This window comes from Aythya fuligula, chromosome 4 (assembly GCF_009819795.1).
Source record: "Aythya fuligula isolate bAytFul2 chromosome 4, bAytFul2.pri, whole genome shotgun sequence".
In the NCBI taxonomy this organism is placed as follows: Eukaryota; Metazoa; Chordata; class Aves; order Anseriformes; family Anatidae; genus Aythya; species Aythya fuligula.
In genome coordinates this window covers 76,142,751-76,164,705 of record NC_045562.1, presented here as the reverse complement: position 1 = coordinate 76,164,705, position 21,955 = coordinate 76,142,751, and the positions used below count along the sequence as shown (strand labels likewise).

The window sequence follows — 21,955 nt, the reverse complement described above, 5'->3', positions numbered from 1 at the left end:
TGCCTGGCCTAAGACCTGCAGAAGTGCAACACGCTGGGGCTACACAAGGCTCAGCCTTAACTTTGTGATGTTTGAGATGCAGGGTGGTGGACAGGTGGGAATATTGCTTTTAAAAACACGCTTTCAAGGGAAAATCTGCTTAAAGGTGGTGGTGGTGCTGCCTCTTGCTTTATAATTCAGCCACGGAGGGTCTGTCTCCATGAAGGAGACCCCAGCTGGAGGCTCCCTGTGCAGCCCAGGGAATATCTGAGACCCCCAGCACTCAGCACACAGCTGGGATGGGACCAGCAGCTTTCCAGTGCTCCCCACCAGCCTGATCTGCACCTGGGCTGCAGGGATACCAGGGGGAAACGAGTCCCAGACCTCACACAGGGAGAAAAGACTGCAGTGCCCTCAGCTGGAGGACAGCAGGTCTCCTGCCTCCTGATGAAAGTCAGTGGCCACCAAGTTGTTGCTGGAGCAGAGGGGAGCATCTGCCCCTTGTGCTCTTGTAGCTTTGTAGGGGAGCAGGGGGCTGGAATGTGTCGTTGATGCAGAGATGGGAAGAAAAGCTTTGGTTTGGGATTCAGGATGAATCTCTAAGTCAAAAAGTGTTATGATTTTGGCCTCCTTGTTCCTACACCTGTAATTGAGTATTGCTTCTGGTATTTCTTAGATAAGCTAGTGCAGTGATGTGGTGGCAAACGTGGACTGGGAGTTGCAGGGAGGGAAGAAAGCAGAGGGATGGAGATGGGGTGGATACACGGAAAAATGGGCCTGGCTCGCAAGGAAAGCATTAGCAGGGGGAGACCATTCACTTAAACTTCCAGCTCAGATCGCCTGGAGGTTGACAGGCGTGTTGCTGGGTCTATGTGGACAGCGGGGACAATCCCTGTTTTGGAGACCTGGTCTTGTTCTGTGACATTTCCTAAAGCTCAGACCCCTTCAGCCACTCTGTCCCAAAGACAGCTCGTTGCAGCGAGACCATCTGCATCCGCACAGCTCACCTGGGACCCCCCTCCCAGATTTTTCCTTGCTGGTCCCAGCACGGCCCGGGGTGGAACTGGCACGCCAGCGGGGAAGATGCTGAGCAAATTCCCAATCCCTCCAGCCAGACGATCCCTGCAAAGAGGCCTCGCTTCAAAATGAATTGCCGGGTAGTTAAACTGATTGACAGAATCATAGCTGTACCCATTTCACGCTTCATGTTAAACAAATCAAAAGTACAGTGTGTACTACATTCAATTATCCCCCTTTGAAAAAGCAAAGACCCCCCTATAAACCGTTTAAGAAAATACATCCCACTGTGCTGATATTGATTCTCCTCCGACCACATGTCTGCCAACACTGTATCAGAAAATAAACAGCTTGTAAAACCTCTCTGTAAAGGAAAAAATAATGAATGAAAAGCCATGCTTTGTATTTGTGGGACACATTCCGCTCTGGCAATTTTTGATCTCGCCATGTGCTGTTTGAACTCCAGGTTCATTACTGCTGCTGTAAAAGCCCATGCACTGAACTTTAAACGCAGGCAATGGAAAGTGGAATTTAAATCAAAACGGTCAGATGGCAAATTCTGAGCTGCTAAAAGCCACCTGCACCCAGCCTGGCTGGTGTTGGCTCTCAGAGGGAGCACTGCCGGGAGAAAAGCAGCTTTCAATTTGCTCTCCTTTGTTCGCTCCGCTCGCCTCCTCGCTGCTGGGGTTCCCTTTGGCATTAGAGGATGGACCGTGGGATTGAATCACCCCAACCCAGATTGGGAAATCATCTCCCAGAGGAGCAAGGATGCCCCTGCGCAGGGCAGTCCTCGTGATGTTTAGTTGTGGTGTGCAGTCCTATGGGGAGCTGGAGGCCCACAAACCCTGGGGAAAAACGGGTGCCACCTGATGGAGCCAGCCCCTGCAGCCTTGGGATGGGCAGCAGTAGCCAGGATTGTTCTGTCCTTGCCACAAAGTTGGGGGAAATTCATCTCCAAAGCTTCAGAGCTCTGGGATCCCTTGGGGTTTCACAGCTTTGATTTTCCCACTGCACCTCGAGGGAAAGTGGGAGCCTGGAAATCCCACAAACAGCAATTCAACTTATGGACTGGAAGTGTGGGTTCCTGTCCCTGCTTCTCTGAACTTTTTAGCCATCTCAGAATGTTTTTTTCCAAACATATCTTCTCTTGATGGAGTAAAGTTGTAAAGATTTTGCTTCTGCTTCTGAGAAAGGAGCTTACCCCATTCTGGATTTCAAAAAAGTCCCCACAAAAGAGGAATTCAATCTTTGGGACAGCTCACGTGAAAACATATAAATGCATGTTTCTTTAAGCATCCTCTGTCAGTATTTATTCGGAATTACCTTCTTCTGTTCCCCCTTCTCGTTTTGCCACCTCTCTAGCAGCCACGGACAGGTCAGACCCTGCTGTTTGCATTCCCACAGCACTCTTGCAGCTCTCTGCATCCTGCAAGAGCCCAGCTTTGCAAACTGCAATTTTGCCACTGGTTTGGTGAAAGGGCCAATATGCAGCACACATTGGGGCATCACTACATTGCAGGGGGAGCTAGGGGAGCAAATAGGTTCGGAGACCACATCAACTCGTGGAGGAGAGGCAGGGACAACCCCGAGTCCCCGAAGAAGGACAAGGTTCTGCTGCCAGCCAGCAGGGAGCAGAGCAGATGTCTGCAGGGTTTAAACCTCAGATCCCCAGGTCTAAGTCTGGCAGCTCTCGACTCTCGCAGACAATGTTATCAGATGGTCATGGTGCAAGCAGAGTCTACGGAGAGCGCCGCCGAGATGGGCTGGATGTGGCTCAGGTTTCTCTGGGCACCCCGTCAGAGAGGCGCTCAGCTCCCGCGTCTCGCAGGCGCTGTGGAGGTGGAAAATGCATGAAATTGATTTTGAAATGTTCAGCTGCAAGTGCCAATTACAGCGGTAGCTGCACAGGGCTGCCAAGTCTGAATTTGAGATGTCCTCCAGGGCAAAAAAAAAACTTGACACCGAATGTCTCAGCAAATGTCATCTGCACAAATGAACACTCGGGGTTGAATTTCAAGAGCGTCTCCATACACGAGTTAAAAAACCGTGGTGCTTGAGAGGACCTGGAAATAAACCATTAGGTTGGAGTTTCGAAGACCTGGCTGGGGGGTTCATATGCCAGCTGAAAAGCGTTGCAAAAAAGAAATTCCATTTGATGAGCAGAACGAATACGGGAACATTGTCAGCAATTTCAGCCCCGTGCCGTGCCATGTCACTGGCAGAAGCCAGACCAAAGCACAGAGCTGTTGTCTTCGTTCTTGTTCTGCTACTAGTCTTGGGGGTTTGCTGTCAACAACAGAATGAAGAGCTAATGCCAGAGCAGAAAATGTGCTGTTTTGTGAGGGTGTAGAGCCATTGGAAGGGGAAACATCCCACTACTGTGGAAGAAGCTGCAAGCATCAGACTGGTTTGTTCAGGCTGGGACAATTGTGGTGAGGCTCTGCTTCAGGGAGCTCTTGCCTTCATCTGATTTCTTCCCCTGTGTGCTCTTTGCTGAAGGGGCCCGTCCGAGGTTTGAGGTTAATTGCAACCTACTTGGGTGCAAAAGCAAAGTGGCTTTAATTTGGAGGTTTCAGCTGGCATGGTCATATAAAACCTAGGTTGGATTCCAAGCTGGTGAGCGCTGCAGCCTGCCTTGCAGAGATGCTTGCTGGGCTTCACGTCACCTTCAGCCACAGAACTGGGAGACCAGTACGAACTGGTGGAGGTCAAAGCTCACTGGGAGACGTCAGGGGTCGGGCCCAGAAGTGGCAGGGGAGGAAGAAGGCTCTCAGTGATGCTGAGTCAGCAGATGTCAGGAGGGAAATTTAGGTGGTTGAGTGTGCTGTGCTGCCTGGGACACTGGGAAACAAACAAACAAACAAACAAACAAAAAAATCAACAATATTCCAGAAGGTCAAGTCCAGGGGAATCTCTTCTTCCAGTTTTATCTACTTCTTAAAGCAGGAGGAGGTGCTACAGTCAGCAGGTGCTTCAGGCATGGAAATCCTTGCTTGCTTGGAGATGCTTTGTTAATAATGAACAGCTCCAGGGACAGATCACGGTGTGGAAGTGGCAGAAGTGATAATACCAAATAGATGTGATTCATGTCCTCAGACAGCTGCAAAGCTGGAAAGTGGAGGGAACAGCAGGTTGGTGTGCTGTTGGCCCTGTAACCTGGCAGGAAGATGCTTCCCTCCCCATCCTTTTTAAGAACTGATGCAGGACGTGTGAGTACCAGAGCAGGCAGTGGTGGGAGCATGGCTGGAAATAGCTGGTCCTAGAGGATAATCCCAGGAGTAACCCCGTGGCTGTGAGATATTGGTGCTGCTTGCACATATGTCTGAATAACTGAGGTCCCATCTGTGTAAGGTGCCGCTGGTGCATGCTGTAGCCTCCACGTTTGCTGGCTTTGGATCTGAGTATGACAGCAAACGTGATGTTTGGAAGGCCTTTTATAAAAACTGGTCAGCTGGTGGCTTCCTAGAAATCATACCAGCGACAGGCTCCTCAGGAAAGAGGTAGTTTTGGGGTTTTTAACCTGCTGGGAAAAGCGGGGCAGAAAGGGCAGTAACTCCCTGCTCCAAATGGTGCCGTGAATGGAGCTGAGAATAAATTCCTCGTTCCCTGGAGCTGCTGCTTCCCCAGCTCCATCTGGTTCCATCCATTCTGCTTACTTTGCGGACTCACTACAGCATCCTGACACCTTCTGGGCACTGATGGCTCGGATTTGTGCGGGGCCAGAGCCTCACCTGAGGCAGATCAGGCTCTGCGTTCCTCTGCGTGAGCAGAGGATGAGGGGATGGTGCCAGCACAGGGTCATGCAGTGACCTTGCTCTTGCAATTGATTTTGCACAGGGGAGGCTCCTGCTGGGCAGCAGCAGCTCCAAGTGCATGGCTCTCCGTTGTTTAATTTCTATAAAAAAAAATATGCCAGGAGTGTGAGGTTCCTGCAGCTGAATTGCTGCGTTTTCCCTTCGTTCTGTTCTGTTTGTCACTGACTCTCCAGGGTGTACCAAGAAGTCTCTGTGCCCTGGCTGGTTATGGTTTGAAATTCAGCATATCGAGCACTGATTTTTATGAATAATAGATAATATTTTGCTAGATTGAAATTTTCATTCCTCTTTGGTCTTGGAAAGTGAAAAGAAGGTTGCTGCTTCTGAATTTGGACTTTTTCCTTTCTTGGTTCCCATCCTTTGTCGTGCCCTTCCCTGTTCTCTCAGGGACATTAGAAAGCAAAGCAAAATGCAGCGTGTTCATTTTCTCTCAACGTATAGCCAAAATGCAACGTTTTGAATGTGCTCCAAGTACTTTTTTCTTTTTTTTTTTTTTTAAAGAAAATGTAATTACACAAGTCAGTCATAAATAGGTATTTTAATGGGGCCGAAACCAGCAGACACAATGACACAACAGTCTTCATAATACACCAAGGGCAGCAGTCGTGTCCTGGGATGCGCAGGCACCCTCTGTGACATGCTGCTGGGAGTTACCACTCTAAATTTTGCTTTCTGATGGATGTGTGGAAAGGGATGAGCAAAGCGTGGCCGTGTGGAGGGCTGCAGGTCCAGCTGAAGGTTCCCAGCCTGGCCAGGACTGGGGTGCAAAGCTTGGGGCACCCTGGGTGGCAGCGGGATGGTCCTGGAGAAGCCTGATCAGCTCTGCCAGAAGGACAGCACGTGGAGGCTGGGGAAGCAGCCCTTCCACAGGGGTGAAGGTCGGAGAATCGACTTCTCAGCACCTCGAAGGGTGGCCCTGCCCAGCTCCTGCAGCAGGAGAGCATCCTCTCGGCCAGCTTCCAAGGGGCTCCTGCATGGCCGAGGGCTCTGATTGCTGTGGGGCCAGGGCCTGGAGCTCTCCTGCACCGAAATGGGCCGGGTTTGCTTGGGCATTCATGCCTTCCCCTCTCCCCAAAAAAGCTGGGTAGCTCCTCACTTTGTATTCTGTAGCAACAAGCAGCCCAGAAGAAATGCAGCCCTGTCAACACTTTCCTCGTGATATGAGCTTTTTTTTTCTTTTTCCCCTGCCTCCCCTGCTGCATTATTCAAGACCGTAAAATATTCACCGGCCTCCCCTCTCCACCCCCCACCCAGTGCAAAACAAACCCCCCAAACAATAACTCAAGCCCCCTTCCCTCCCCATGCCTTGCAAAAAGGCTAGGAAATAAATTTCTGGCCACGGGTTGTTTTTATAGTGAGCCTTCAGAGCTAGCTTTAATCACGGAGGCAGGTTTCACACCGCCTCGAAATGGACCCATAAACTTTGCTCAGCATCAAATTCCTCCTTCCCCAGCCCGCCCGCCCAGCTCCGCTCTGCCGTGTCCCCGGCTTCACGGGGCTCGGAGGAGGGAAGCTTCGCCACCAGCCAAAACCACATTTACAGGCTTTTTCCACAGGAAAGGCCAACGCTGTAGAGAGCTGCTAGCGTTGTACCAGCTCTGCGTTGCCACCCGGGATGGGGCTGATCCTGCCCAAATCATCCTTGGTGGGGCAGGGGGTCCCCGGCAAGCCGGGGCGCTGCTCTCGGGGCAGAAATGGGGTCTCACAGCACCCCAATCCTTTTCTGGGTTCCTGCTCTTTCCCCATCAGGGCTGGCATGGGACTGGATCCTCCTAGAGAGAACCTTTCCTGGGGAGCAAAGCTGCCACCCTGGCTCTCAGAGGGGCTGCTCCAGTGCTGAATTTCGCTCACGTTCGGCTCCGGGTGGATGGGATGGTGCAGAGGGAAGGTCCAAGGTGTGCTCCTAGAGGTGCTGGCAGCAGCGTGGTGATGCCCTCGGAGCACGGACACGGCTGGCTGCTGCAGGTGGTGGTGGTGGAATCAGCCTCCAAGTTAGGGACTGCAGCGCTAGAGGGGACGAGGCATTTGTAGGATGCTTCGTCCTTTCCCAGCCTGAGCATATATGGGGTGCCTGGATCGCTCCTGAAAGGCTCTGTCCCTGATCAGGGGGAGCCTGTGCCTCCAGGGGCACACCACAGGAGATGTCCTTTGTCCCCCATCCTCTGTCCCCCATCCTCCTGTCCTCACCCCCAGGAGAGCCCCCGGCCCCCAGCGATGCCATCTGGCTGCCTTCTGCTGGCACAGCTACCTGGTTCCTCGGGGCTTTCTTCTCTGGATGACTAACAGCCCTTCTGCAGAGCAGGACCCGACCAATATATGGGAAGAGGAAGAATCACCATAAGCTCTTTCCCTTTTTAGCAGTTTTAATTTAAAATGAGTTATTAGCTGGGAATACACAGCCCTCCCCCTCGCTTGAGTAAACACACATTTTAATACATCTCGGCGAGCGGTGGGGGAGAAATGGAAGTTTCCATTGACTTTTATTTTATTTTTCTAGATTATAAAATATTTAAAATGCATAAATAAAATGCTCCGTTGCAAAAATGCTGGCGTGTTTTTCCTAAGCAAGGCTGGGAACGGAGCTAAATTGAAATATAACCGTTCAGGGTGATCTCTTAAAGTCAAACCAGTTTCAATGGGATTTAAGTGCCTCCCTCCACCCACAGGCTCCCTAGTTGAATATTTATGTTCTTACGGAGTGTGACACATTCTTTTTTTTTTGTCCCTTCGTATATATATATATATATTTATATATATTGCACGATATAATGAATCAGTCTCGTAGCCACAGCGGTGAATTTATGGTGCTCCGTATGTGTCGTGAATAATGCTGAAGTTTCCTGGTTTTAATTAAATTTGTTCTCTTTATGATACTGCCCTGTCGCAGGCGTGCAGCAGGAGGCCTTGCCCACAGGACACACCTCTGAGCGTGTGCTGCTCCTCTTTGCACGCGTTGGCTGGAACCAGAAATAACAGGACCTCAGCTTTGTGCGCGTCTCTGTCCCGCTCCCTCTGTCCTTACACGTGGTCCTAACCTTCAGGCATCTTCTGGCATCCCAAAAATGATATGAGATCCCCGTTGGGAAATGTTACTGGTCACACAGATAGCAATTTTCGTAGGATGGACAAGGATCCACCAGATGTTACGATGGTGTGACCGCAAGCCTGCAGGCACAGCAACGGGATTCCTGGGATTCCCTAACCTCCCTGTTAGAGAAACCTGGTTTAAATGTTCCCCTCCATCAGCATTTTGGGGCGTGATGCTCTGAATACCCAAAAGGCAGAAGGCAGAGCATCTGGCTGTAGTAAGTGGGCCACTGAATTTGCAAATTTCTCATGGGTTTTGTGACCCAGCTCCTCTCCACAAAGCAGAAATTGCTCTCCCAGCCTATTTCTGAGCTGCCATTTGGATGCCAGGCAGGGCCTGTCCCTTAGTGCTGGGGCTGGGTTGCAGAGCTGGTGGATGATCCTTGCACCGTGCAAGGGCTTGGTAAATTATGATAATTGCAAGGGACGATTCCAGTGCGATTTTCATTCCAGGTGCTTTGCAAACAGGCGTCTGGGACTGCTGCAAAACCTTTCCAGGGGTTGGCACAGCAGCTCTAGAGGCAGAAAATAGACAAAAAATGCCCATGGGATAGAAAAGAGAAGTGCATATAGTCACAGACCTCACATTATTAGGAGTGAAATTAGGTGCCACAGTGCCACCTTTTAATTGATTGTCCAGGGAGCCAGACTGGTCCCCTGGCATCACTGGTGCTCTGAATCTCTCCTTGAACCTGGATGTCCTGATAGATACAGCAAGCACACTGTGCAGCTTGACAGCAGCCCAGGGTGATAACAGCAGCAGAATTATGGGGATATAATGTCCAACTCCAACGTTGTCATGTTGGTCCTGAGAACAAAAACCTCGGAGGTGAGCAGAAAAGATGAATAAGGTCATTTGAGAACTAAGGAGCTCACCGCACAGTGAGCTGATGTGGAAGCCTCAATCTCGGTTATGTTATGGGATTTCCACGGCTGTGAGATGAGAGTAGCCTGGGTCTGCCCACCTCTGCTAATGAGCCTTTTATTTTTTCCCTGGTTTCTCTTCTGGTCTGATTTTAGGAGCACTTCTGGAGCTTGGACAAGACAGAAAATAAGATTCCGCCGCAGCTTATCTTCCAGATCTGGGACAATGACAAGTTCTCTTTTGATGACTACTTGGGTAAGTCAGGAGAGGTTTTGGGCTCTGTCCCCACCGAGGCAGACACAAAGGAAACAATTACTGAATCTTTTTAGGACACAAAGAATGTGCACAAGACCAATTTAAGCCACTGAGCAGGATCTGATGACAGCCTAGGCTCAGGACTGGTGATAACTGGTTCCTCTCAGCCAGATTCCCAGTCTCTGCCAGCAGCAGCCTTTTCCTGGGCTGACCTGAGCTCTCGAGAGCATCACCAACTCCAAAAGGGCCCCAGTTTCCATGAGAAGAGATTTTATCCTTCTCAGTGGGGGCACTGAGAGGCTGCTGACCCCACTACAAGAGAGCCCCCCGCCAGAAACAGCAGCAGTGTTGTCCTAATTTCCAAACCTCTCCTCCTTCTCTTTTAAAATCTCTTTCCCCAGTTTTCCATGATTTGATCTGTGCTGAAGTGTGCTCATCAGGGCTAACCTTGTGCTTGAGCTGCGACCCCCGGGTAGGATCACCATCCTGGCTAGCCTGACTTGGGTTAGACATGAACACAGCTTCATCTGTGGGGCACTGCCAGCTTTGTTCATCATCCCCAGAAATCCAGGTTTAGGCCAACTGAAAATAAAACAAAAATATCCAGTAGGAAAGAGAGCGGAGCCATGCAGTAGATTATCTGTGCAGAAACTGGAGGCTCCAGCATTATTATTATTTTTTTTTGGTTGGACATTGTTCTACCTTTCTTTGTGTCACCCCAAAAAAAACTGGGAATTAAATGCTGGCAGTCTCAGCTAACGCTTGAAGAACTGAGCTCAGATTTCCTAAAGGCTAGAAAAAAGTGCTAATTGTAGGATTGTTCTCTCTATGAGAAGGAAGCTGTTGTTTTTGTGGGACATTATTCTTATGTAGTTTGCTGCAGTTACTAACCTTGGCGTGGCAATAACATAACCTGCCTAGAGATCTGTGAGTCTCCTGACTAATATTCATCTACTTGACTGCCCTGTGGATGTGGACAATCTGAGTTTTACCTAAATCTCCTAGTCCTCTCTGAAAATCCTAGCCTGCCTTGTTGACCTCAGTGCAAGCCATCCCATGTTGTAGCTGGGTACAGTCAGCAGATGTTTTACAGCCTCTTCTACAAGGACTTCATGGCTCAGGTTTTCCAAATGGTGATGCTCCCACAGCGGTGATGCTGAGTGCTCGAGCTGTAGGCAGAGCCACGAGCTAAACCCAGTGCTGTGCTTGGAAAATCGAACCAGACTGAGCCTGCTCCCTCCCGTGCTGTGTGGGTGTCTGCCCAAGCTGCCAGAGGGTGCTGCAGCGGGTATTTCTTCACGGGAATAGTCCTTGGGTTAAGGACCTGTTGTGCTTTCCTCCCTGCAGGCTCCATTCAGATGGATCTCAACAGGATGCCCAAGCCTGCCAAGACCGCAGAGAAGTGCTCCCTGGAGCTTGTAGATGAGAGCTTGTCCTCAGGTCGCTTCGTGTCCCTCTTTGAGCAGAAAACCGTCAAGGGCTGGTGGCCCTGTGTTGCTGAGCAGGATCAGAAGAAGATCCTGGCGGTAAGGCCTTTTGCACCCCTGGGTGTCCTCTTTGTGCTTTCTCTCTGGGGACTCGCTCAAAGTGTTGAGGAGGAGCACGGCTGGGCAGGCACACGGGGGAAGTCATGGCCAGGGCAGGGAACCCAGTCCTGGCCTGCAAATTTCGCAAACCAGACCAGATCCAAACTGGGTTGTTTCCAGGATATGCTCAGCAACATGCACACGCCTGAAAGTAAATTGTTTGTTCTGTTAGATTTTTTGCTGCTGTTTTTGGAACATGCCACCTCATTTGACCTCACCACGACTATTCTTAATGCTTTTGTCTTGCGACAAGTACAAGGGAAGGGGTTTGACTGTCAGACAGATGCACCTAAATCCAAGTGTCTGGGCTCCAGCTGGAGTCAGTGGGGGCCATTTGATGAAGGTGAGGGAGGCCAGGCAGCAAATTAAGTCATTCACCAAAGCTCCCTGAGTCAGTTGCCTAAACTTGGCTGTCGATGGTACCTGAGATGCGGTGGGATATCTGCTGAGATCATCACACTGGGCAGGTGAGGGATTTGTATGAAATTGCTCTTGCTGAGCTCCTCAAGGTCCCTGCAGGTAGTGGCTGTGCTACGGTCAAAGTGCTTTTTCTTTCCCCCGTTTCTTTTCCCCAACATGCCTTCATTTCTCACTTTTCTGCTTATTTACATGCTTGGTTTTGTTTAACCCCCGCAGGGCAAATTGGAAATGACTTTGGAAATTGTGGCCGAACAAGAGCATGAAGAGCGGCCAGCTGGCGTGGGTCGGGATGAGCCAAACATGAACCCCAAGCTGGAGGACCCCAAGTAAGAGCATCTTCAGGGGAAAAATAACCACGGGGGCACAGAGTTCTCAAGGAGGAAGCTGAAAAGCTGGGTTCTCAGTCTGAGGTCTGCCACCTGCACGGGGCTTGCTCCCACGTAGGCTCTGCTGATGCTCAGACGTATGAGCTGAGACAGTCCAGGGGGGCTGGGAGGCCAGTCTGGACCTCCAAAAAGGCCATTTAATGTAGTTCACACAGGCGGATGTGGGTTTCCACGGGGAGCAGCCAACTCTTACAGAGAGGAGCACTCCTGGGGTTGGGATCCAGCAGGATGAAGGTACCACGAAGCTCACTCAGCAGTGACCTCAATTTATTTGGCTGCAGGCGCCCAGAGACCTCCTTCCTGTGGTTCACCTCCCCGTACAAGACCCTGAAGTACATCCTGTGGCGGCGGTACAAGTGGGTGCTCGTCCTGGCCATCGTGCTCTTCATTTTGCTGCTCTTCCTGGGGATCTTCATCTACGCCTTCCCGGTACGAGGGGGCTGGGAGAGGAGAGGGGGGCTGAGCAAGGTCTCGGCTGCTCCCCCAGCTCTCCGAGGCTGCTCAGCCGCTGTGCTGACAGAGGTCCTGGTGTGGGGGGCTGCAAAGTCACAGGGAACAGCCCTGTGACATGCCAGAAAGGGGTCAGTGCTCCTGCTGTCTGCCCCTGGGTGCTCACATCCTTGTGTTTCAGTCCCAGTAAACCCAGAGGTTAACTGGGTGTTTCCATAGAGGTTTGAGCTGCCGATGTCGGAAGAGTTGAGCGCTGGTGGGAAAATCCCCGACGAAAAAGCAGCCTAATTAGAAATACAGCCATTTTACAGGGCTGAGCAGTGGCAAGAAATGGATCGGGCTGTAATTGCTTAAAGATGCAGGGGAGTTTATAGGCATCCAGGCAGCCCCGTCGCTCATTATCAAGGCTTGCAGCACGTTATACCAATGTAACATCTGAAACGAGAGGGAGGGTTTTCACCTCGTTAATCAAGCAAGTGGCTTTTTCTTGCCTCGCTGTCAGTTCCACTGGCAAAACAAAACAAATAAATAACGGAGCCCTGGCCTTCCCATTTGGCTTGGGATGGGTTTCTGTATCCTCCTCTGTTTCTACAGCACTGGCATAATTCATGCCGGCTCTTGGATGCTTTTTCCCCTCCTCCCAGACTGATAAGAAAAATGACCCGCCTCGCTCTTTCCAGCACTTAACAAATTCTGCTCCATGTATATGACTTTTTTTTTTTTTGTTTTTTAAAGAAAATAACTCATTGGGGTAATTTATAACTCCGTGCGAGAGAACGTGGCTGCTTTCTGCAGATGGCTTTGTGCGCTCGCAACGCGCAGCCGACGAGCGAGGTGTGGAATTTCTCCTCGCCATTGTAATCACTTTCAGATGAGCTGACGTTGTGCATGCTTGGCTGTTCCCATCTCAAAAACGGGATGGGATTAGATCACGGCTCTCCCCGTATCCCTGCATCATGGGGTTCTTCTGCTGGAGAAACGATTCCCGAGGTGCTAGGTAGTGTGAAGGAGGAAATAATCGTACGAGTGCCCTTCCCTGCACTCCCAGCCCTTTGCCTGCCATGCAGCAGCAACCGAGCCTTTGTGACCAAGAAGAACTCAGAAAACTTCAGTGCTCCCCTGAAGCTGCAAGTGGCTTTGCAGCCGTTCCAGTGGTGTCATATAAAAACAATGTTGAGAGAAGCAAAAAATTCACAAACTATAAATATTGATTTACGCTCATTATTACTTGGGATTTTTCCCCGTTTCCTGGCTAAATGTTGTTGTATTTAATTTCATTTTGGTTGGGTCAATTTTTAGTCATATTTCGAATAAGTAAGGCCGTGTTTCATGGAATTTTTCAGTTTTTTATGTGTTTGGCCAGCTTCCCCTAGATTTTTGAGGTCACTGGTTCTGTATCTACCCGGAGATTTAGTTGCTTTCCCATTTCATCCAGCAGTGCATTTGGCAGTAGCGCTGGTGGTGGTTTGCTGTGAAGGGTGCTCCTGGCGTGCTGACCTTTGGCAGAGCTCACCATTACATCCCTGATTAAAATGCACCAAAAAGCAACCAAAAAGCAACCAAATGCACCAAAAAGCAACCCCTCCTCACTTCTTGTCTGATTTGCGTGCTGGTGGCACCGTCAGGCCCTGTTTAAAATCAGAGCTGTGCTCTGCTGGGTGCTGTCTACGTGGTCCTGGCACCCTGCAGGCAGCTCCGGGGTCCCATGCTGCAGGTGGGGGGCTTTATGTGCACCCTGTCCCTCTCCAGCTGGGCAAGGGTGGTGGCAGAAAGACCTCAGGGGAATCCCATTAGGGTCCACGGACCCTCAGTCTAAGCAGGCTGGGGGCAAAGACCCCAAAAGGCTGCTACAGGGGGCACCCAGAGGTGCAGGTATTCTTCTTCTGTTTCTCCTATCCTTTTTGCTGTGACTTGGTGTGAACATCTCATCTGCAGCTTTCTGCTTGTTGGGAGCTTCTCCAGGACCTCCAGGGTCCTTCCAGTGGTTGCTTCTCAGGAGATGGTCCTCAGCTGGGCAGGGGTCTGGGAAACACATGCCCACCGTGTGTCCTGGGATTCCTCTACCATCCCAGAGAGATGGGAATCTCACCTGAAAATGAACCCGGGGCATTTTCATTGGCCTCTGGTATAAAAATAAGATTTTTTTATTTTTATTTCTTCCTATCCCTCATACAGTGATGAAAGCCTCAAACCACAGTCCCGGCTGTGTGGTCGAAGTAGCTGGGAAGTCAGAGTGAACAGCCTGTTTGAGAGCCTCGTGCTCCCACCTGAAGCAGCGACGGGCTGTCCGTGGTCCCCGACAGTAGTTCCCAAATACGTGGGTCCCAAAAGCTCAGGTTTTTCAGTGAATATGAAGAAAATGATATCTCAGTCTTGTTCAGAATAATCATTGAGCGGTGTGTTACACCCCCAGGAAGTATTTTGCTCATTGGGTAGAGAAACAAAATATTCTGCCAAATTTAGAGCTAATTCAGGGAGTTGGAAACCTTTGAAGATGGTTTGTGCTTTGAATCAGAGAATCAGAGAATGTCCCAAGTTGAAGTGAGTGAAGAAAACCCTGTGCAGAGGTGAGGAGGGTCTGGGAGAGCTGCAGGGTGATGAGGAGGTTCACCAAGACCCGTGGGGAGCTGGGAGTGCTGTGGGATGGGAAATTTAGGCACAGGTTCCTAAGAAATCGGTCATTGTTAGTGCAGCTGTTTACAGAGCAGCTCCTTTGAGTGGGTGAGAGGCCACTTCCAACTGGAAGGCCTTTTGGGTTTGGGTGGAAAACTGCATGGTACTGCAAATTTCCATAAAAAAAAGACTGTCTTGTTTTTACAAAAACGGGGAAAAATGTTGAAAATCCGATATTCTGAGGTTCTTCGTTTTTAACTGGGGCTTTTCCACCCTGTCTTAGTGTCAGGTTTCTCGCCGGCTTGCCTCAGCTCTCTTTGCAGAGCGTTTGTCATTGTGGTCTGTGCGAGCTGGGGCACTGGGAATGGCATTCCCTGGATGCTTCCTACGTGATTTCCTTAGGCAGGCCTTCGATCCAACCTGACATCAAGAAACCCTTTCAACAACAGACATATAATGCGACCCAGTAGCTGGATGTCGGAGTTAGAGGACCTATTCCAGTGGAAATAGGACGCTAATTTTTTAGACCAGGGTTAATTCACCATTGGAACGGTTTGCCAAAGGTTGTGGTAAATTCCTCATTGCTCCAGGCATCCACGTATGGAGGTTGAATGTCTTTCTACCAGATAATGCCCTAATTCCACCCCATGTCCCTGTCCAGCAGGACATCCATGGCGTGATGGGGGCCTTTTGGTGAGGATTGCTGACTGTGGTGGGCTTTTCCTCCACTGGTACCACCACCAACATGAGCTCTGCCTCTCTGGGGGAATGCTTAGGGAAAGTCTTGGGATGAAGCTAGACACAAAGTCAGAGGAAAAGGTTATAAAAGTCCAGCCTTGGCTTCTGCAGCCCCAACGCACAGGGAATATTGCGGTGAAGTTATCTCCCCGGAGCAGGGATTATTGTAAAGATTTTAGTGGCTACCACCATAGAAAAATGTAGCGCGGCTTCCAGCTGGAGTCAGCTCTGTTTTGCAGCACCATGAAAATGTTTACTACCTTTTAAAGCTCTGTTTGTGTTCTGCAAGCCCAGTGTTGCTTCCATTGCCATTAATTCTAATTACAGCTTGCTTTCTTCGCTGATTGATAATCCTGCTTGGCTTTCAACACTTCGTTAATACAAATTCATAGCTGGACAGAAAACTTGCTACCCTCCAGAATGCAACCAGTCAAATCATAAAAAATAGAAGCATTTTGGAGGAGAGACTCCGAAAGACAAATGGATGGATAATTAATTCGAAGGTTATATTCCACTGGAGGCTTTTCTAATGACTTCTGGTAAACTGCCCTAAGTTTCCTTGCCTGATTTATGGCATTATTAGAAATCCTCAATTGGCAAACTGCCCCATAATTTGCTACACGTTGTAATTTATCAAGATGCTTTTGGTCAGGCTTTACTTGTGTTGTTTTTATTCTCTCCCCTCCTCCAAAGAGCTTGCTGGTAAACCAGCGTTATGCTTTGTTTCCAGATACTTTTTTTTTTTTTTTTTTTTGTTAAAGCACCGGAGTGATAGAACATCCTGTACCAATTAACTTCAATATGCTTGGGAGGCTCCTTCCAAGCTGGCTAGTATGTGGTCGCGGGTGTTTGAACCAGAGCTACTTTAAATATAGCTCTTTCCAAACAGCCCAAGCATGTGTCTTTGTCTGTACTTTTCGCTGCGGTCTTGATAAGAGGCATTTACACAGCTTAGCCTTTTTTTTTTTTTTACAGCGTTGTCATCTTTCAAGGAAGGAATTAACACGTGTAATAGGCCAAAATGCCGGAACACCTCATTTTCCATGGCAGCCCCATGCTTCACTGCACTGTAACAGGGGCAGCAGAGATCCCAGGAATGGTCACGGGAAGGTCTTGCCTGGGGTGTGTGCGCTCAGGAGCCAAACTGCACCAAACGCTGGTGCTGAAACAGATGGCTGAGACGTTGAGGGACACAGACAGGGCAGAGAAAAAAAAATCCAGCAGTAGGTTTGCCTTCAACAATTGCCTTTGGCAGACTCCTTGGAGGCAGTCCATGTACCTGCAGGCTAGGCTTGTGCTGAGAAACAGACCCAGGATGGTGCAGGGCTGGGGGACCGCTCTGCAGATGTCCTGGCACAGATGCCTGGGGACCAGGGCCAGGGCCCGCTTCCAAAGGGTCCACCCCAAAGGGCAGAGCAGACAAGGTCACCTCTTTTGGGGGACAGCGAGCCTTCAGGATATGAAGGCAGGGCTTGAGTAGTGAGTACAGCATCAGGGATCAGAGCAAAGGGGGAGGTTGCAGCTGGGCACCAGGAGGATGCTGGCGGGGAGGTGGCATGTTGCTGCAAGGAATGGAGATGGGGAAGTCAATCTTTCGGTTCTAAACTGCCAGAGGGAAGATTTAGATTGGGTATAAGGAAGGAATTATTTATGTTGAGCGTGGTGAGGCCCTGGCCCAGGCTGCCCAGAGGAGCCCCATCCCTGGAAGTGCCCAAGGCTGGGCTGGATGGGGCTGGGGGCAGCCTGCGCTGGTGGAAGGTGCCAGGATTTGGACCTGATTTTGTTTAAAAGTCCTTTCTAACCCAAACCATTCTGTGATTCTATGATTGAGTGATCTTAAAAACTGCTGGAAGGGGCAATCAAAGTCCAGGAGTGACTCCTGGTGCTCATCCCTCTCGCCCATCCTGAGCACAGCCCGCCCTGCAGTTCTGTACCACGATCCAAAACATGCTTTGATGTCCACTTGCTGCCCTGCTCTACCTGCTTCAAATCAGCCTTTCTCTGCCTTGTTTTTCCGTTCCCCTAGAACTACGCTGCTATGAAACTGGTGAAGCCTTTTCAGTGAAGCTGTGCTGGCAAACGCATGAAAGGTCCGGTGCCTGCCTGGGGATTTTGGAAGGAAGCTGCGGCTCTGCACTGGATCTCATCAGCAGATGGAGCTGGAGATGGGGCAGCCTCTCTCCAGCCCAGGCTGCTGCCAAAATGAAGACACGACTTTCCCCGGTGCACAATTCCACCTGCAGCACTCACCTCGGAAGCAGTGCGTAAATAAGACCTGCTCAGAGATATTTCTTATTTCCTTTTTTTTTTTTTTCTTTTCTTTTTTTTTTTTTTTTTTTTCCAGTTAAGCTGTTCTGATCTTGAAAGCTTGAACACCAATGCAAAGCTGAAGAGGGTGGGTGAGAAAAGGACCTTTTCATGTATAGCCCGTGAGCACACAAAGATGCAGCAGGGGGAGCTTTGGGCTGCTGGTGCGAGCAGCGTGTGCCTGCTAAAATCTCTCAGGTTCTGAGCACACTTTTCTTTGCACTCCGAACAAGCCTTAGTTTTCCTTTGCCGTGTAATGTGTATTATCTGGTTTATAATATATAAAGTTTACCAAAGATGGAATGTGCTGCACAGCCTGGAACCCTGGGCTCTTACGTTGCCTTCCCAAAGAGCAAAAGCCATGAGACAGAGGACCCAGGGGAAAGGCTCTGAGATCCAAAACCGGGGTTGGTGGCAATTGCTAAATCAGAGCAACTGTTGAATTTTGCTCTCGTGAAGGACTGCACAGTCTGGCCTGTGTGTTTTGGAGCTTCTTTTTCCCCCTCGGTGGCTCTTTCCCCTCCATGTGCCTCCTTTCCAAGCCAGTGCTGCGGTGGCAGAGAGCGCGGGGCCAGGCTGAGCCCTGTCCCGAGAGCAGCCCCAGAGCAAAGCAGGTCATAGGGGTTTTTCCCTGCTTTTCCCTGCCAAATGCAAGCCCTGCAGCCACAGCTCAGTGACATATTGGTCTTTTTTCTCCTGTGCTCCCAAACATGCTTAAGCAAAGCAGTACAAAAAGCAGACTGCAGGGCAAGCTGTGAATCTCGCTGCTGCTGGGTGCTAATGGGGCAGATAACCCACGGCTTTGGAAGCAGGCTCCTCTGCTTTATGCTTTATGAACAAAATATTATACTGCATATCCTGCAGGTCTTGCCCTGCCACAGAGCAGCTATGGCAGGGCTGGGATGGCAGCACTGGGACATTTCTGCTGTTCCCTGTTCCCTCCTGTCCATCCGTCTCTGCTGCTGCAATCCCATGGAGCGATGTGGACTGAGAGGGACTTCTAGTTATTAATAGCTCTGGCTCATGTCATGCTAAGATGCTCATCAAAGCAGCATTACTCTTGAATTTTCATCCTGCATCCTCTCACCCTACAAGGAGCCATCTCCCAGCACGGGGCCACCAAGTGTGAAAGCAAACGTCCCCGTGCGAGACAGCCGTGCTGCTGCTCTGCCCCTGCTCTCTCCCCCCGCAGGACCTGGTTCTGCCTTCAGCAGGACGAGGCACGGCTGCCTCGGGTCCTTTTGACCCCAAAAGCTCAGCATGACACGTGAGAACAAGTAGCAGTGAAAAGTGATCCTGGGGGATCAGAGTTCCTCAGGACAAACTGTGCTGGTGTAAGCTCCTGCCCCGCTCCAGCAAGGCACTTAAGCCTGTTCTTAGCAGGAGGCAGGGAACAAGCACATGCCTAATTGCTTTGCTGGATGGGGATGCGATGCGTTGAGCATTAAATCCCTTGTTATTCAGTACTGTAACAGCACCCAGATTGTCCGGGGCAGCTCTCTGCCACGTGTGAAGACAGCGTCTTTGACATGGAGAGCATGCAGCTATAAAACCTGTCCTCGCTGCGGAGGTTTGGCTCATCCAGCATCCCCCTTCCAAAAGCAGCTGGTGCTCAGCTGGTGGAGTCGACTCTGGGCTTTCCCACCCCAGGGTGGGTGTTTCATTTTACTGGCACAGTTAAGTGCTTCATGTTGGCATTTGTTCAGTTTTTTTCCCAACCCTCACTTGCACCCACACCCCATTTATTAGCTGCTGCCAGGCTACCAGGTCTCGGTCATTTTTTTCTGTGACGCTTCCCTGCTGAGGATCCGGTGAGCTGAGGGCAAATGGTGCTGGGGTTTGTGCCTTTCTGAACGAGTTATAATTCTGTGAAAATGCTGAAAATGCTGGTGTGGTTGGTCCTTGCACCTCTTCCACCATCACCCAGCTCTGCCCAGGGGTCTGGGTATCTTGCTGCCTACCTGCATGCCTCGCTCTCCCATCTGCAGTGGGAAATCAGGCCTGGTATTTCATTTCTTTGCTTCACTTTGCAGAGTCTGTAAAGTTTCCCATCGTGGCATTATTGCTGCATGACCCCCACCTGTTTCAGAAACACAGTCTTGGTGCCAGGACCCCCAAAGAGACGAGCGACCCAAGCTTGAGTTCAAAGTACTGCTCGTACCTGGATGCTTGCCATCCAGCCTGCCACAACCACGCTGCCTATCCCAGCACAGACAAGCAACCCTACCCAAACACACCCACGTGCCACCTCCCAGAGCCTCTCCCAGTATGAAACCTTATTTTATTTCCCAGACCCTACCAGCAGCTCTTCCCTGGCAAAACAGAACGGGTTGTCAGTGGTGTGAGACCAGGATCCAGTGGAAAAGGAAAGGGTTACATCCCCACATGCCATCCTCCGTGTTCCCAAACCAGGCTGCAGAGCTGATTTTCATGCCAAGAAGACTCCGTGGGCCTGTGGTGGGCAAAAGCAGGTCTGAGCATCTGACAACATCAGCTCAATCTCATTTTTTTTGCTGCTTGAACAGCCACAGCCATCTGTTCGCCTGGCAGTGAGCCCTCTGTAGCTGGGTTAAGTCTCTCCACCGGAGCCAGCCAGGGGTAGGAGCTGTGTGAAGTCCGTCCTGTGCCTCCCTGTTATTTGGGATTTGGACAATTTGGGGTTTGGATGATAGCCGGATGATGTCTGTATCACCTGTCTATGCCTTATATACAATAACGCGAATTTCACTGTGGTTACAAATGAAATGCTCTGAAACCTTCTACCTCCTTGTGTGTTTTTTTTTTTTGAGTTGATGGAATTAGGGCGCCTTCCCTCCCTGTTGTGGGGATGCAAAAACGCAGCTGGGAGGACCAGGACGGGGCGTGATGGTCACTGAGCTCCTCTTTTCTCACCTCTTTGCTAATGTTGCACAGGAACAGAAGCTCCCTTTTTTTTTTTATAAACCCAGGCACCCAAAATAAGCCTGCTAAAAACCAGGGGTGACTGGGGAGAAAGTGAAGGGCTGGGCAAGGGGAGAGGGCAAGAGACTCACAGATTTCACACTCCTGCAGCAATGGGGAGGGCAAAAAGAATTCACTGCCTTGGGCAGGTTTAGGAGGGGAGAGGGTGGAGGGGTCAGAGACACCCAAGGATTAATTCTGGGATGTTTTTTGGAGCTGGCTGTGTCAGGGAGATGCTCCAGATGTGCTGGGGAGATTGCTGATGAGATTGGGGCCATTTGGGAATACCCAAATGCCTTTCCTTTCCCTGGCAGGGTGCAGGTGTGTGCTCCCTGCTTTGGCACAAGACACCCCCTCCACTACACCACATTTTGGGATGGTGCCTGGGATGGAGGGAGGCAGGGGATGGGGGGACCCGAATATCCTAGGCTTTGTCTGAGGAAGATGCAGGGCTTTGAGTGGGCACTCTGAGCCAGCATCACCCCAGCCACATCTCCCCAGCCCCACCACAGCCTCTGACAGCCCTCAAGTAATGGAGTTGAAAATCCAGGAGGTCCTGGGGGGGAAAGGGGACGTGTCCCCATGCTGAAGGCACGAGAGGGGGGGTCCTCACTGGGGCAGGAGATGGGGGGATGGATCTCACGTCCCTGCCTGTGCCTGACCGTCTGTGGGTGAGTGCAAAAGTGAACTGCAAAATGTTCCACGGCTTAAACACGTTTGTGCCGCTTGATTTTCTATTATTTCCTCGGCCTTCAGCTTGATGCTGTGTGTAATTGAAGGCTGGAGATGGGAAATGTGAGAGCTCCTCTGGGGCGGCCGTGACAGCTCCTGGCCACGAGACGAGGAGCGGGGGAGCTGCCACCCTGCACGAGGCTGAGCCCCATTGATCCAGAAAAAGCGTAGCGAAATTGCTGAATTGTTTTTTCTCCTCAATAATGACGATTCCCTATTAATCTCCTGGTCTGATTTGCTCAGAAGAGAGAGGTTTTCACCCAAAACAGGAGCTTGTGACGAAGCTGCTTGAGTGGGCAGTGGTGCAGGCACAAAGGGCATCTGTAGAGAAGATTGTTGTGGCCTCCTGGCCCCCAAAGCAATAAGCTTCAGAGAGGAGGGTGGAAATAGCCTTGAGTGACAAAACTCTTTTGGTTTTAGCTGAAGGTATAGCCCCTAAAACCACTCCCAGATCCCAAAGGGTGTTTGCTGGTCCTGGAATATCCTCCCTGCTACATGAAAGCACAGAGAGGGTTATGATGAGTCCAAAAGCTGCTCTGTTGCCTTCGGAGCTCCCGGACTGATATCCTGAGCTCCTCGGTGATCCTGCAGCACCGTGCCACTGCAGCTGGGGCAGCTGCCAGCCCCGTCCCTGTTGCTGTGATCTGGCTTTGTCCCAGACGAGCCAAATTTCGTGTGCTTCGGAGGTGACCCGTGGAGATGTGTGCACCGACTGCTGGGCTCCGCTGCGCACCGAGCGGGGATGGAGACGCTCGAGCAATGGGG

The 21,955-nt window shown here is 50.6% G+C and overlaps 1 protein-coding gene across 14 annotated transcripts in view; it reads left to right on the top strand.

Moving 5' to 3' along the window:
- Positions 1-19,178, top strand: part of DYSF (dysferlin) — an 82,472-nt gene extending 63,294 nt beyond the window's left edge. For all 14 annotated transcript variants that reach the window (XM_032185943.1, XM_032185939.1, XM_032185935.1 and 11 more), the window contains 5 exons: positions 8,919-9,018; positions 10,366-10,544; positions 11,241-11,350; positions 11,692-11,839; positions 17,238-19,178. In XM_032185943.1, coding sequence (XP_032041834.1) covers positions 8,919-9,018; positions 10,366-10,544; positions 11,241-11,350; positions 11,692-11,839; positions 17,238-17,276 — 576 coding nt within the window. In that variant the 3' untranslated portion in view covers positions 17,277-19,178. The remainder of the gene's footprint in view (positions 1-8,918; positions 9,019-10,365; positions 10,545-11,240; positions 11,351-11,691; positions 11,840-17,237) is intronic.
- The last annotated feature ends 2,777 nt before the right edge of the window (positions 19,179-21,955 follow it).